Source organism: Triticum urartu, chromosome 6 (assembly GCF_003073215.2).
Source record: "Triticum urartu cultivar G1812 chromosome 6, Tu2.1, whole genome shotgun sequence".
NCBI lineage: Eukaryota > Viridiplantae > Streptophyta > Magnoliopsida > Poales > Poaceae > Triticum > Triticum urartu.
Window position 1 is genome coordinate 213,192,289 of NC_053027.1, and position 16,141 is coordinate 213,208,429.

Consider the following 16,141-nt stretch of genomic DNA (forward strand, 5'->3'; position numbering starts at 1 on the left):
GGGGGTCCAACAGGTGGGGCCACCTATCCCGAAGGGCCCCATGGGCTGAAGTGGGAGGGTAACCAGCCCCTAGTGGGCTGGTGCGCCCCCCTTGGGCCTCCCCTGTGCCTAGGGTTGGAAACCCTAGGGGTGGGGGCGCCCCACTTGGCTTGGGGGGCAAGCCACCCCCTTGGATACCGCCCCCCTTGGAGATTGGATCTCCTAGGGACGGCGCCCCCCCTAGGGACCCTATATATAGTGGGGGGGAGGGAGGACAGCTGCACCCTAGCCCCTGGCCTCTCCCTCTCCCTCCCGTGACACCTCTCCTTCTCGAAGTGCTCGGCGAAGCCCTGCGGAGATCGCCGTAGTTTCCACCACCACGTCGTCGTGCTGCTGGATCTCCATCAACCTCTCCTTCCCCCTTGCTGGATCAAGTTGGAGGAGACGTCTTCCCAACCGTACGTGCGTTGAACGCGGAGGTGCCGTCCGTTCGGCGCTAGGTCATCGGTGATTTGGATCACGACGAGTACGACTCCATCAACCCCGTTCTCTTGAACGCTTCCGCGCACGATCTACAAGGGTATGTAGATGCACTCCTCTCTCCCTCGTTGCTAGATGACTCCATAGATTGATCTTGGTGATGCGTAGAAAATTTTAAAATTCTGCTACGTTCCCCAACAGTAGCATCATGAGCTAGGTCTATGCGTAGTTTCTATGCACGAGTAGAACACAAAGCAGTTGTGGCGTGGATATTGTCAATTTGCTTGCCGTTACTAGTCTTATCTTGATTCGGCGGCATCGTGGGATGAAGCGGCCCGGACCGACCTTACACGTACGCTTACGTGAGACTGGTTCCACCGATTGACATGCACTAGTTGCATAAGGTGGCTGGCGGGTGTCTGTCTCTCCCACTTTAGTTGAATCGGATTCGATGAAAAGGGTCCTTATGAAGGGTAAATAGAAATTGGCATATCACGTTGTGGTTTTGGCGTAGGTAAGAAACGTTCTTGCTAGAAACCTATAGCAACCACGTAAACACTTGCAACAACAATTAGAGGACGTCTAACTTGTTTTTGCAGCATGTGCCGTGTGATGTGATATGGCCAAAAAGATGTGATAAATGATATATGTGATGTACGAGATTGATCATGTTCTTGTAATAGGAATCACGAGTTGCATGTCGATGAGTATGACAACCGGCAGGAGCCATAGGAGTTGTCAACATAAACGTCATGTAATTACTTTACTTTATTGCTAAAGCGTTTGCCATAGTAGTAGAAGTAATAGATGGCGAGACAACTTCAAGAAGACATGATGATGGAGATCATGATGATGGAGATCATGGTGTCATGCCGGTGACAACGATGATCATGAAGCCCCGAAGATGGAGATCAAAAGGAGCAAATGATATTGGCCATATCATGTCACTATTTGATTGCATGTGATGTTTATCATGTTTTACATCTTATTTTCTTAGAACGATGGTAGCTTAAATAAGATGATCCCTCGTAATAATTTCAAGAAAGTGTTCCCCCTAACCATGCACCGTTGCGAAGGTTCGTTGTTTCGAAGCACCACGTGATGATCGGGTGTGATAGATTCTAACGTTCGAATACAACGGGTGTAAGCCCGATTTACACAGCAATACACTTAGGTTGACTTGACGAGCCTAGCATGTACAGACATGGCCTCGGAACACGGAAGACCGAAAGGTCGAGCATGAGTCGTATAGAAGTTACGATCAACATGAAGATGTTCACCGATGTTGACTGGTCCCTCTCACGTGATGATCAGACACGGCCTAGTTAACTCGGATCATGTTTTACTTAGATGACTGGAGGGATGTCTATCTGAGTGGGAGTTCATTGAATAATTTGATTAGATGAACTTAATTATCATGAACTTAGTCTAAAATCTTTACAATATGTCTTGTAGATCAAATGGTCCACGTTGTCCTCAACTTCAACACGTTCCTAGAGAAAACCAACCTGAAAGATGATGGCAGCAACTATACGGACTGGGTCCGGAACCTGAGGATTATCCTCATAGTTGCCAAGAAAGATTATGTTCTAGAAGCACCGCTAGGTGACGCACCCATCCCAGAGAACCAAGACGTTATGAACGCTTGGCAGTCACGTGCTGATGATTACTCCCTCGTTCAGTGCGGCATGCTTTACAGTTTAGAACCGGGGTTTCAAAAGCGTTTTGAGAGACACGGAGCATATGATTACTCTTCGTTCTACAGTAGTACTACTTCCTCTGTTCACTTTTATAGGAAAATTGAAGACATTTTAGACAATGTGTAAAACAACCTATTTTGAGTTGTCTTAAACGACTTACAAAAATGAATGGAGGGAGTATTTAATTTCTCGATGGCAACAACATGTAGGTGTAGAAGTTCTGTATTCACGATGCCATGTCTGCCACCATCAACCTCAAAAGACTTGTCAAAATAATTTGTGCCCTTCTCTACATACCCTAAGGTAAACATCGTTCCTTCCTTCCCCAACATCTGCCTGTGATTTTGGTTGAATAACCTCTCTTTCTTGAGTGCAACAATTCAGTGCCCATGTGCATTTGCACCGTGGCATGAACAGTAGTAAACAAAATTAAAATATGATTTTTGGTTGTCGTCCAAGATGCTTGAATGAGCATGTGTGTACAAAATTCAACGTGTTTTGACATTCGAAGTTTTCATGGCAAAAAAATGGCAGCGACAGAAACTTTGGAAAAAGAACATTGTTTGGACCCGATTTTGCCTTTTGCCTATATATAGCTCCTCGAACGTCCACCTGCATTTTTTTCGCATGCACATCGCGCACTCGAGCATCTTTGATGTAAAAAAATCTATTTTTTTCATTTTAACTATTTTTTGAATTTTGATCCTGGAGCTCAAGGGTGAGTTGAAGTTGGTTTTCTGGTTCATCTTCAGCTATCTTATAGCATTGCTCTAATCTCAGTAGATGGAGCCATGGATCAAAATTTCTCAAGTCTCAAATGAACCCCTATGAGTGGCTAGGGTGGAACACTTGCCTCACGTGGATTTGACAAAAAAAATTGACGCCGCAATTTCAACCTCCATTGCGGAGGCCCTCTTCTCCTTGCAAGATGCCAAGTATTTCGCAGAACATGGTGGCGATAGCATCTCCGACGAGGTCTCCCGGGAGCATTAGGACTCAATTGCATTTTTGTCGAATCATTTTCAGGTCCGATTTGATAAAGGGATGATCATGTTATAATTTTTATTCCATGTGGGATTCTTTGTGCAGTGTTGTAACTCGTTTCATCTATTAATGCTACCCTTGTTAAAAAAGGTGAATTTGTGAATGGTTACCGATTTATCATGCAAGCAAAATATGAAAATTGATTAGAACCAGGCGACCGATCAACGCCCACGTCCATCGCGCACATCTTGCTGGTGGACCCCACGTGTAACGCTTTGCCAACCTTATATCTACCGCAATCATCTAGCGCATCGTATGCAGCCACACACTCTAATTCAACCCCCCTCTCCCTCACTCGCTCTCACACAACTTTTTGTGCGTCTCCTACCTCCCTTATCGTCGTTCACATTGACACCGCCGCTCACAACACCATGGATTAATCTTTAACTTGCCATCACCGCTCACCTTCCTCCTCTAAATATCATTGCACATCTATGGCTCACACCTACTAGCGCCTCCTACCGGGAGACGCTAGAAGGCAGTGTCTCGCCGCTGCAGGGAGCTGGAAGGCCGGCCGCCGACACTGTTGGCTAACCTACGCCGATGTCCTCCGACGCGTTACAAGTGGGCCACAAGGCTTCTGCAACTGCTGGCCACAAATGCTACGCCCACGATCGCGGATGCAGGGCGGCGAGTGGACGTGCTGTGAACGACCGCACCATGTTGGGGACGGCGAGCGTTCGTGTTGCAATGTTGGGACCGACCGCGACCCATGTTGGGGATGGCGAGCGTCCGTGCTGGGATCGGCCGCGACCCATGTTGGGACGGTGATCACCCAACTCTACACCCAACCATGACCCATGCAGAGTTTCTAGTCGGGACATGTGCTGACGCGGTGATCAGCCCACACTATGACCACCCGTGACTCGTGCGGAGTCGCTCGTCAGATTTTTTTGCGCGGTGGCCAACCTCCCCTCGCAAGCGCGGTGAGGGGAGAGGAATGTTTTCATGCAACATCGCACAAGGTGCGAGACGAGGGGAACGATGCAGCCGGACTGATCAAATGGGTTGGATATTTGGATCCAACGGCTTGGGAGGGAGCCGACCTTGGGCAGGGTCGATCACCCGAAGCGTAGCCTACCCGGCACGAACGGCTCTTCCAGAAGGCCACAGCTTCGAAACGGCCCCCCGCCCCCCGCCTCCCCAAAATTTCCCACCTCTCCCCCCAAATTCTTGGAACAATCCCCCAAATCGGAACCCCTCCCTCCCTCTTCCCCCCCCCACCCCACCCGCTCGTCGTCATGCCGGGGCTCCGCCTGCCTCTCAGATCGCAGCGGGAGGCCGCCGCTCGTCGGCGGCGAGGGCGGCAGCGGGAAGCCATCGCTCCTCTCCCCCACCAAGTCCGCCGTCTTCAAGCCCACGCGCCGCCTGCCCCAAGAAAGCAGCGGAAGGCAGCCGCCCCGCGGCGGCGAGCGAGGCAGCGGGGGCCCCCCCAGTGGCGACGGAGGAGGGACACAAGAGGTCGAAGGCGACGGCGGTGAGCGCGGCAGCGGGGGCTGCCCCAGCATTCGCAGCGGGGGAGAGAGCCAAGGGCTCCGCGGGCGCGATGGCGGGCGCGGCACCTCGATCGGAGCTGGGGATGCGGGCGAAGATGGTGCGCAGAGGAGGAGCGACCGGGGACCAGAGGAGGAGGACGGGAGCGCAGGAGCTGGGGGCGCGACGGCGAGGCCTCCCGCCCGAGAACAAGCGGGTCCCAGCCACGCGGGCAAGCCCTTCTCCGGATTCCTCTTCGTCTTGCTGGATTACTCGGACGCTGGCATCACCGACGAGGTGAGAACTCGAGAAATCTGAACTGCTGGGCGTGCTCTTGTGAACTTTTGACCCTTTTGTGTGGAATTTGGGAGCAAGAGCATAATCTTGTTTGGTATATATATGGCGTTGCTATCACTAAATAATAGGGATCTGATAATTTTCTTACTGTCTCCTTGTAGCTGCATCCTTAATAATCACATGAAAAGAGTTACGTTGTCATGGTTTCTTGGGGTAACAATAGGAGATGCTCCATTTTGGTTGTATACATTAAGTTGGTCAACAAGGCCTAGGTGTCGGATCGGTGGCAATCCAGTCCTAGCATCCAGGCCAGCAAGGTCCTGCCTAGGAATTGCACTGCAAGATCATGCAGCTGGGGCTGCTGAGCACTCGGCATTTTCTGTTCCCTTTAAGGAAGGTTTTGAGATCCACCGAACACTAGTCTAGTAGTCTATGTGTTTACCTGAATGTAAAATTGACCTGTAAGCATCAGTGTCCTCAAGTTTTTTCATTCAGAGTTTTCTCACTCGGTTTCTCCTTTCATCGTTTTGTCTGATGGGGACTTTCCCCTAGTTCTAATTAGGTGACCAAGCAGTACAAACAAAGTCTCACCGTACAAAGCCTTAAGAAAATCTGCTTGCTTCTCATTCAGACCATGAGACTTTTTTCTCTGCCATTCTTTTCAAATAAAATATCAACATCAGAGGACTTCAACGCGCTTCGCGGATAAATCCTAAATTGTGACATTGTGGCAATTAATCTGAACATGTTAATTTGTTATATGTGGTTGCAAAAGTATTGGCCAGTCATTTTAGACGTAGAATCATGTCACTGTTACACAAAAATGCAAGTGCAGTAGTGCAATGTGGCTAATTTTGTGAAAACGAAGCAATATAAAGTACTTTCATAATTAAAAGCAGATAAATCGCACTAATGGCAGTTATTTTTTGAGAAAACACATCTATTTTGGACTTGGTATGCTGGCTTCCTTACATGGTATAGAAGCAATATATAGTCACTTTTATTTTGCAAATATCATCTGTTCTGTCCAAGTCACCCAGTTCTTTTCTCCGAGAAACTTGCAGGAGCACATTTTTGGAATAAACTACAATAGTGGCTAATAGTTTTTGAATATCTATCTTGCATGCGCAGGACTTTGCAGCTTATAAGGAAAAGATTGAGTCTCTTGGTGGAGCACTTGCTACAGGACTTCACTATAAAGAGGCCACACACATAATTGTCAAGGTAGTATTCGCTCATATCACTTTATGAATTATCTAAAACCCGAATATTTTAAATCATGGTATTCACATATTTTTTTGGTAGGGTAACATCCCAGCAGGGGCAAGGATCTTGTGGGAGTCGGAGTTAAAGCAAGTGAGCTCAATAGATTGGGTTGAGAGCTGTTCTAAAGAAAGCAGGCTATTGGCTACTGAACCAAAAGGAATTATTGAAAATCTGATTTCTCCAGAAAACGTAATGACACCAACAGCAAAGAAGTCCCCTGTAAGGTATGGGTATGCCTTACCTTACATTTTTATTTATTACATTATTGTGGTCATGCATTTTATTAGCACATATGAAAGCACCTCGGAAGGACTCTACTCAATCTTTATCACTGTTACAGGAACTGCAAGTCAACGGGCTCTAAAATCCTGAAGTGTAGTGCTAGGAACAAGCTCGGAGTTTCAAGGAGGCTGAATTTTCATCCTCATCACAGGCACCTCAGTTGTGCGGCAGAGATCGAAGACACAGAGAGTTTGTATGATTATTCTTTGAGGTACAAGATGCACGAGTACTGTGAGCTCCCTGGATGTAGAGCTGTCCTGAGCTACGAAGAAGGATCTAACATAATGATACCGACTACTCTGAAGTTATCAAAGCTTCGCAGCAGAGTGATTTTAATGCGTTCATTTAACAAAGTTGTCAAGCTCCATCATGAACACTTTGCTCTTGCTGGAAAGTTTTCCTCGAAGAACTTCCAAATCTATCAAGATGACTCCATCAAGCTTGATGGTCTGGCCGAGGGCGCGATAGTGGAGTACAGTGAAGCTGCCGGGGACCTTGACTATCGCCAATTTGTTCATATGGTTGTAGAGGAGGTATTTCATGGTCAGAAGCTACCATTTGATCTGACCGAGTGGCTAAGGATCATCTCCCAGGGAGTGAACGCGTGTCATGGCAGCCTGCTCTGCAGCCATATTGACCTGATGGAGCCATATCAAGGATACGGAAACTTTATCTCATTGTTTCAGCTATTCTGGAAAGTCAAAGATACCACTGGTGGAGAAGATCTGCTAAACTCTCTGGGACATTACAGGGGATGGAAATCTAAGGGCCTGCAATGTTCATTTCTTCACGATACATTTGTTAGGAATATGCAACTTGTATTCCCATGAGGACTTTTCTTGGGATATAAAAAAGGCATCAGAGGTAGAAGAGACTTCAATCCCAAGAAAGTAGCGAAGAGGTCCAAGATCAGACATAAGAAACTGCTCACTAAGACGGGCCTTTACAAAGGAAATATACTCGGGGTCATCCCCCATGATGATCATGTCATCAACATAAAGAAGAAGAAGAGTCCGACCACGAGGAGAAAGGTGAATAAACAATGCTGGATCATGAGCACTTGCTAAAAAACCAGCAGTAGTGATCACAGAGGCAAAACGCTTAAACCAGGCGCGGGGGGCTTGCTTAAGGCCATAGAGAGAGCGACGAAGACGACATACCATGCCATCAGGAACAGAATACCCAGGTGGTGGCTGCATGTACACCTCCTCACGCAGCTCACCATTAAGAAAGGCATTCTTAACATCAAGCTGAGAGATAGACCAGTGGCATGCAGAGGCAACGGCAAGAAGTGTACGAACAGTGGTCATATGAGCCACAGGAGCAAAAGTCTCGTCATAATCACGACCATGCTCCTGCTGAAAACCATGAGCCACAAGACGAGATTTGTGACGCTCAAGAGAACCATCTGAGCGAGTTTTAACCTTGTAGACCCACTTACAAGTGATCGGACGGACTCCGGGAGGAAGAGAAACAAGATCCCAGGTACCAGTGCGTTCAAGAGCAGCAATCTCCTCTGCCATCGCAAACTGCCATTCAGGATGAACAACAGCCCGACGGTAAGAAGTCGGCTCAAGAACAGCAGCACCAGCGGTGGGAAATCCAAAGCGATCAACAGGCGGACGAGGACGAGAACGCAAGCCATAAGTAGGCTGAGAGGAAGATGACGACCCATCCACAGAGGCATCGACTGGTCGTGGACGACGAGTGTAATGCTGAGGAAAAGATGGAATAATAGAAGGAGGAATCGACAAGGTAGAATCAGGGGGTGGCGACGAAGAAGTCACCGGAGATGAAGGTGTAGAATCCGGTGACAGGCTGGGAGAGGAGACCGGGGAGGAAGTCACCGGAGATGAAGGTGGAGAACCCGGTGACATGCTAGGCGGGGAGACCGGGGAGGATGGTGGCTGCAAATCAACTAGATGTGGAGAAGGAGAGGAAGTGGAACGGAGAGGTACAGTCTCGGCAGGGGTGATAGGTGAGTCAGGAAAAGTGAGGAAAAAGATATCCTGCACTGAAAAAGTCGAGAAAGATGGGCGTGGGTAGAAGGGACGAGACTCTTCAAAAGTCACATCTCGAGAGATACGCATCCGATGACCAATAGGATCCCAACAACGATAGCCCTTTTGCTCATCACTGTAGCCTAAGAAGACACACTCAACAGACTGAGCGGTCAGTTTGGTGCGTTCACGAGGGGCAAGAAGAACATAGCAAACACTATGACCACCTTTCGAAGCGAAAGGGGCCGGACCCCATACATCAGAATGGACTAAATCAAAAGGACGCTTAGACACTGACTCACTATGTGAATATGGTAACTGAATCTGCTTGCCAAGACGACATCCCTGACACTCTAAAGAGACATCTCCTGAGATAGACCCCAGAAGGCCTCGACGAACTAAAGAAGACAACCGAGAACCACACAGATGACCAAGTCGATGATGCCACTGCTGGAAGGAACCAGTGACGGAGGCGATAGAAGTGGAAGAACTGGCGATGGTGGTGGCAGCAGAAGGAACATGAAGCCAGTCCAACTCCCAAAGACCCTGAGAATCACGGCGGCGAGGGCCAGCCCCAACCAGAGTGTGCGTGTGACGGTCTTGGACAGAACAAGAATCAACGTCGAGGATGACGCGACAACCAGAATCCGTAAGTTGACCAGCAGAAAACAAATTCATGGTAAGTCAAGGAACATGAGCAACATCAGGAATAGAATAAGGAGTAGTAAGATTGCCTCTACTAGCAACAGAAAGTGGAGTACCATCAGCAGTGAAGACATGAATAGGAGAATCCAGTGATCGAAGAGAGGACAAAGTGGAAGAATGAGAAGACATATGAAAAGAAGCTCCAGAGTCCAGAACCCATGGGGATGTACCTGACTGTGTAGAGGGTGAGTGCTCAGTGCGGGAAGCATCAGTCACAGAACCGGCAGTACCCGTCGAGGAAGAACCTGAAGCCGCGAGCAGACGCTTAAGTCTCAGAATATCCTGCTCAGTCAAAGAAATGGCTGAAGCTGTCGAGGTAGATGACGAAGTCCCTGAAGATGATGATCGAGCCTTGCGCAGGTGTTTCTTCTTCGTGTAGCACTGAGACTCAAGATGACCATCATTGTTGCAATAGGCGCAATGTGGACGGGGGCGACCTGAGCCTCCAGAAGGAGTGGGCAAGAGCGGCGGAGCACTCGAGTGAGAAGGGGTCGATGGAGCAGGTGGCGTAGGAGCACGAGTAGCGAGCACAGAGGGAACCTCCAGCAAACCAGCACCACGTAAGCGAGTCTCCTCAGCACGAATCTTAGAAAGTGCCTCCATGAGAGAAATATGGCCACGAGCAAATAACTGAGCACGCCGGGGCTCAAACTCCTTACGGAGCCGAGACAGGAACTCATAGACGCGATGAAACTCCAAATTGGCCTGGACAGCCTGGCAACAGGGGCAGGTACGGCACCCAGCACTACGGAGAGAATCAAGCTGGCGCCAGATAGCAGAACTCTGTGCATAGAAGTCATCAACAGTAGAGTCACCCTGCTGAATAGCATGCTCCTGACGGATCACAGAGAGGTATAAGGCATCACCAGAGGGCTGATAGCGCTCACGAAGACGGGTCCACATATCAAAGACAGTAGAAAGACCCAGAAATTCAGAAGCAAACTGAGGCAGAACACTAGCAGTGAGAACAGCTGCAGCACGAGCATCATCATCAAGCCACTGGGTGTGAACAGACAGAGCACCATGATACGTCTGAAGAGCCTCCTCATAAGCCAAAACCCTCTCATCATAAGCACGATCAGCAGCCTCATCAGCAACCTTAGCCGCATCCTTGGCGGCCTGATTAGCATCCGTAGGAAGAACCGATGGAGTTGGCGGAGTAGGGGCCACCGGAGGAACTGGACGTGGCGGACAGCAGACCTTGCCAGAAAGAACACCCTAAAGACGGATGCCACGCATGTGAATGCGCATGAAGCCAGTGAACTCGGTGTAGTTAGTACCATCAAAGATCACCAGATAGCGAGGGACAGCAACATAGCCCGATGCAACAGACATTTTTTTTGGATCCGATGAGAGCGACCAGATCGGGATCAGGCACTGGCTGGGGACGGAAGCAGCGTCGAGCGGAAGATCGGGGCGATCGGATCGGGACGGTCCGGCAGCGGGAGGCGCTGGCGACTGGAGCAGCGGAAGCCAAGCACACACGCAGACTCAGGCGATTCGAGGCGAGGATCTAAGAGAGCTTGAGATCGGCGATGGCAGCGGCGATTCGGCAGGCAGCGAGGAGGTTGGCTGGAGAGGAGATCGGGGGCGCCTGCTGAACGAGCCCCCTGGGCCGATCTGACGGTGGCTGGGCGACTCCGAGCAGGACAGGCTGGCAGCGGGAGCCCTGCGAGCGGCCGGCTGGAGAGGAGATCGGAGGCGCCTGCGGGACAAGCCCCCTGCTTCGATCGAGCAGACGGATCAAACGCACGAGTTGCAGCGTGCAAAAAATTGACCTAGCTCTAATACCATGTTAGGAATATGCAACTTGTATTCCCATGAGGCCATAGGCCGATATATATATACATGTACAGGTGTGGAACATATGCAGGAAACCCCTCATACAACGGGATAAATACAAAGGGGTACATGACTTATATTATAACTCTAACAACATTGACCTACGAGGATGAAGCTGGCCATAGATTTGAATATGAAGATGACATCAGAGGACTTCTGAGATTATTGATGAACTCCTTCCATCACTCGGCAAAAAGCCACTGCAGGCTCGCTATCTATCTGATTATGAATGAGTCCCGCAGGTTGCTGTCTGATCTTCAAAGGGCACTGCACCAGGGTGGTTACCTTAGTCACCTGTCTGTGAATTACAGTATGTGAAAGCATCCTACATTATACTTCTGTGCACAGTATGCTTCCGTCATCTGAGAGAAGACCATCGCACTCTCTGTACATCAACTCGTGTATGGCAGCACATGATTCAAGGCATGCTATAAATCTCAATAGCAGCCTTAGCTCTTCTGCGAAGATCCTTCCATTTCATCATGGACAGGTCTAATGCAATGAAGGCTGAAGGCTGGAGGCCTGGTGCTGTGTTTGAACACAGCTTGTAACTAGAAAACGGATAGCGATTTGATATTCTTCTTTTCTTTTTGGGCTGTATAGTAGAAATCTTGCCCTTCTTTGAGATGTCCTTGTAGTGGACACTCTACACTTGTGTGTGATGACTGGTGTATGTCCTTTACGCCCTTTAGTATGCAGTGGAACATCACCTGAAATCAATATATTCTTCCTTTCTGGTGGTATTGTTGTGAACTTGTTCCTAATGCCATGATAGTTTTGTGATGCTGGCGTGGTGGATCTCTAGACCCTCTTGACATGCATGCATTTTACTCTGCATTGGAATATCATCTGAAGTGTATGTATTTTTTTGGCTGTATTGTTCATAATGCCATGATATACCTATTGTCTTGATGATTGATTCATGTCAGTTATGCACTGGAGTGTACAACTACAAAATCACCTCCTGTCATCTGCAGCAGGATAAATTATCTTTTTGGCAGATCATCTCTCTCTCTCTCAAATGGAAAAGCTATGAAAATTTTCCTTGAGTTAGTGAATTGATTCTCAAAACACAAAAGGGGAGTCAAGACCTGAGGTCAGCTTTAGTATAACACCTTCAGATCAAGCTGCTGCTGCTCAGCACCTCCTCTCTTCTTGTACCAAAATTCAGATTGATAATGGCGAGCATGTTTCCTTTTGGGCTGCGATCAGACGTGGGAGCCCTCGTAGATTTTGCTTATTTCCTCTCCTCTTAGGATCAGATGGATATCTTCATCACAACTTGGATTCTGGTTCGAAATCTTGTGCTTGAGGACACCATTTCTTTGGTCAGCCTATGATGCCCATTTCTTTCTTTGGTCAGATTCATAACACCACCAACAGTCACAAATTTTGGCCCGTTCGAAAAACTGAAGGTAAGATGAGGTTTTTCCTTCTGCTCCTTCAAAACAGATTATGGACTGCAGATAGGCTGATCGAGAGCTAGAGGATGGCCGCACGGCATGATAATGCATGCTTGGCTGCTCGCTTTGTGATCTAGTTCTGGAAACCTTACTGTAAGAAAAACTAGTTCTGGAGTGCCCTTTTGCTAAACAGACCTGGTTTGCCTTTGGCATCTCTCATCCATGGGTGTCAACCACTGCTCTGAATGCTTCAACTGCATGCTCTGACTGAAACCCAGCCAAAGGAGAAGGAAGATCTGCACAGTTTTTCTTCCCTTTGGCTGGATTTCAGTCTGTAAAGATTTTCCTTCTCCTTCAATGCTTAAGCAGAGCTTCCGGTGTCTAAAAACCAATGTGGTAGCTTAAGCAGAGATTCAGTCTGTAGACATAGCTTAAGTTTATCTTGCGTGAAGACAAAGGTTGGCTTTCACCCTTCTGAAGACAAGTTTATCTGCACTTGCACATATTCAGAATCTTTACAAGACTCAAAGATCTGCCAGTTTAATCATTCATTCTCTTTACTGAATCTGAAAGCCGATTCATATCAATCGGATAGTCAATACTCACTCAATAATCTACAACTTGAGGCATGGACGAGCTTTTCTCGTTTCTCTCTTCAACGCGCGCGCCAAGCCACTGGACTGGAGATCCTGCCGTTGGATGCCGGCGCCTCCATGTTCTGCAGCGCGGCTATTTTAAACATTTTTCTTAAAGGATCAATTTTGAAAGATCATGACCATTTTTAAAATTGCAATTTAAAGTATTCATGAGCATTTCTTAAATATGTAATTTTTAAAGAACCATGTACTTTTGAAAAATGGGCCAATTTTTTTAATAATGTAGGAACGTTTTATTATATTTTTTGAATATATTTAAAATTTAAATCATTTTAGAAATAAACATCAAAAAAACATGAAAGCCATTTAGAATGCATGGACATTGTTTTAATCTATGAACACTTTATAAATTTTGGGTAACATTCTTTAATATGTATTTGATTTGTTGGTGGCTTCGCCTGGTAATATGTACTCCCTCCTTAAGAAATATAAGAGCATTAAAATCACTAGTTTTACAGAGGGGGTATTTTTTAGTGAATTTATCCCTTTTTAGGATCTCTTAGAGAATTTATCTTTTCTTTAGCAAATTTGGAGAATTTATCTAAATCTGTCCAAAAAAAATCCGGCTCAACCCCGGAACGGGCCCATGTGTGCGCCTAGGCAGGCTATCCCTCGGAATGGGCCGAACCGAATTTCAGGCGCCTGAACAAGAATAGCACACGCGCAAAAAAGAAAAGGAAAAAAAGATGGGAAGCAGAGGAGGGGCGGCGCGCCGCCGGCCACATCAACATTTCGGCGACCACGGGAGGGGTGGCGCGGCCACACCAAGATTTCGGCGACCACGGGAGGGGCGGCGCGTCTCAACTGCCTTCTTTCTAGCCATACGGGCGGCCCGGCAACTCAAGCAGTCCACGGGCGCGTGGAGCACGAGAGCGGCGGCGACGACTCCGGCGACCACGGCGCGGCAACTCCGGTGAGGCGGTGAGGCGCTGACCCCTATTCTGCTCCTTCCGACTCGGGGTCTAGCTAGGCACTCTGCCATTGGCTATCTGCATGCAATCCGAGCCCGGCTGTGAGTCAGGTTAGATCTGTCGCCTCCTCCTTGCCCTTCCGTTTGTCTATAAATTTCTTCTCCTCTACTGGCAACCCTGCTCATAACCTCCATCAGAATCAAAAATTCAATCTTTAGATCCAGTTAGTGCGGGAAGATCGACCGGCGGAGACATGTCTAAGCGTCACCTCTCGGAACCCAATGCCGACCGCACCGGGAAAAGGCCGCGCTGTGTGCCCAAGAAGCACCTCTACCTGGTGCTGGACGACTGGCACAAGGGCTTCAGCATCCACAAGATCGACATCGACGCCTTGCAGGACGCCACCACCGACCTGCACCATGGGTTCCCTCACCTGCTGCTCTCCGGTTAGCCGCACCGTTAAATCGTCTTCGCATGGACTTCGCCGCCATGGACAGCAACATCTTCATCACCACCAACCCATGCTGTCCGCACACTCCCACTCTCGTGTTCGACACCGAGACGGCTGGGCTCACCATGGGCCCCCGTCCACCGGTTCGACTCATCGACAGGACCACCTTCACCATAGCCGCCGGCGGCATGATGTACGCGTTGACACATCGCCATGTCCACGAGTAGCAATCTTTTGAGGCCATGTCATGGGCGCCAATGGACAAGGACGAGCCGTGGCCGAGCCCAACCATGAGGTGGTCCTGGAAAAGCGTGCCCTCGCCGCCACCATTCGCCATGGATGACGTGATCACCTCCTACGCACTGCACCCGGACGGGCACACCATATTCATGTCCGTGCACGACATACGCTATCATCATCTTCCAAAGGGCACCTTCTCCTTCGACACCAGGACTTCCAAGTGGAGGTTGCATGGGGATTGGGCTCTACCATTCCAAGGGCAAGCACACTACGACGACGGGCTAGACGCATGGGTCGGGCTTCACAAGGACGGGTACATCTGCTCCTGTGAAGTCGCCTCCCGCAGCAGCACAAGTGCGGTGGAGCCGGAGTGGAAGGTGACCAAGGAGAAGCTGTTCCACAAGGACCCGGAGAGGCGGCTGGCATTTGCGAGGCCCAGTCTCGCCTACATGGGCGACGGCAGCTTTTGCCTTGTGGAGTCTGTGCTACGTGAGGGAGTGGAGTTTAAGTGCGCCTTCGGTGACCGTGACGGCTGTGTGCTCCACTTGAGCATGTTTGGTCTTAAGTATGATCGTAGGGGACAACTGCAAACCACGCGCCACCACACTAACTCCTATGTAGTCTCTAAGCATCTCCAGACAGTTTCTCCTGTAGTCTTCTGGATGTAGAGCTATTTGTTGACATGTTTTATGCAAACCATGTCCGAGAGTAATGTACGCTATGTATTATTATATGTGGGCACTATAAAGAGAAATAAAAAAGAAGTCCACTTCTCTTGGCATTTTTGTGGAACATGAGTGATTATTTTTGCATAACTGTTCTCGAAAGCACAGTGATGATCACACGTTACAAAAACTAAAAGTGGGACTGTCTTTTGCTCCTGCTCCTGCAATAACACGGTGTTAAATATGGATGGTGAAATTCTATTGTATAATAGTATCATAATAGACAATGAAATTATCTCTTATTTTGAAGAAACAGGGCTGAAGCTCTGCCTTTGCATTAAGGAGAAATTAGAGTTTTCTTACGGCAAAATTAAATCATCTATAGTACACCAAAAAGAATTAAATGGTGACAAACCTGCTGAGTAATTGCCAGGCCCAGTTCTGACGAAAATTGGAAAACTTGTACAGCTAATATTGTCTAGCTAGTCATATATGTTCTTGAAGAACAAAAAAAATAACTGTTGCTGAAGGCACAGCTAATATTGTCTAGCCAGTCATAGACACTGTAAGCTATGTATTATATGTGGGCAGGATAATAAAGAGAAATAAAAAAGAAGCCCACTTCTGTTGGCATTTTTGTGGAACATGAATGATTCTTTTTGCATATCTGTTCTTGAAAGCACAGTGATGATCACACGTTACAAAAACTAAAAGTGGGGCTGTCTTTTGCTCCTGCAATAACGCTAT

General features: G+C 48.2%; 1 protein-coding gene and 1 pseudogene across 1 annotated transcript; both read left to right on the forward strand.

Moving 5' to 3' along the window:
- Window positions 1-6,739: 6,739 nt before the first annotated feature.
- On the forward strand, window positions 6,740-11,386 carry LOC125515968. The gene is made up of 2 exons (XM_048681443.1): window positions 6,740-7,317; window positions 11,164-11,386. The coding sequence occupies exons 1-2, from the start codon at window positions 6,740-6,742 to the stop codon at window positions 11,384-11,386; spliced, it is 801 nt and encodes a 266-aa protein (XP_048537400.1).
- Window positions 11,387-14,291: 2,905 nt separating this feature from the next.
- LOC125516466 lies at window positions 14,292-15,539 on the forward strand (annotated as a pseudogene).
- The last annotated feature ends 602 nt before the right edge of the window (window positions 15,540-16,141 follow it).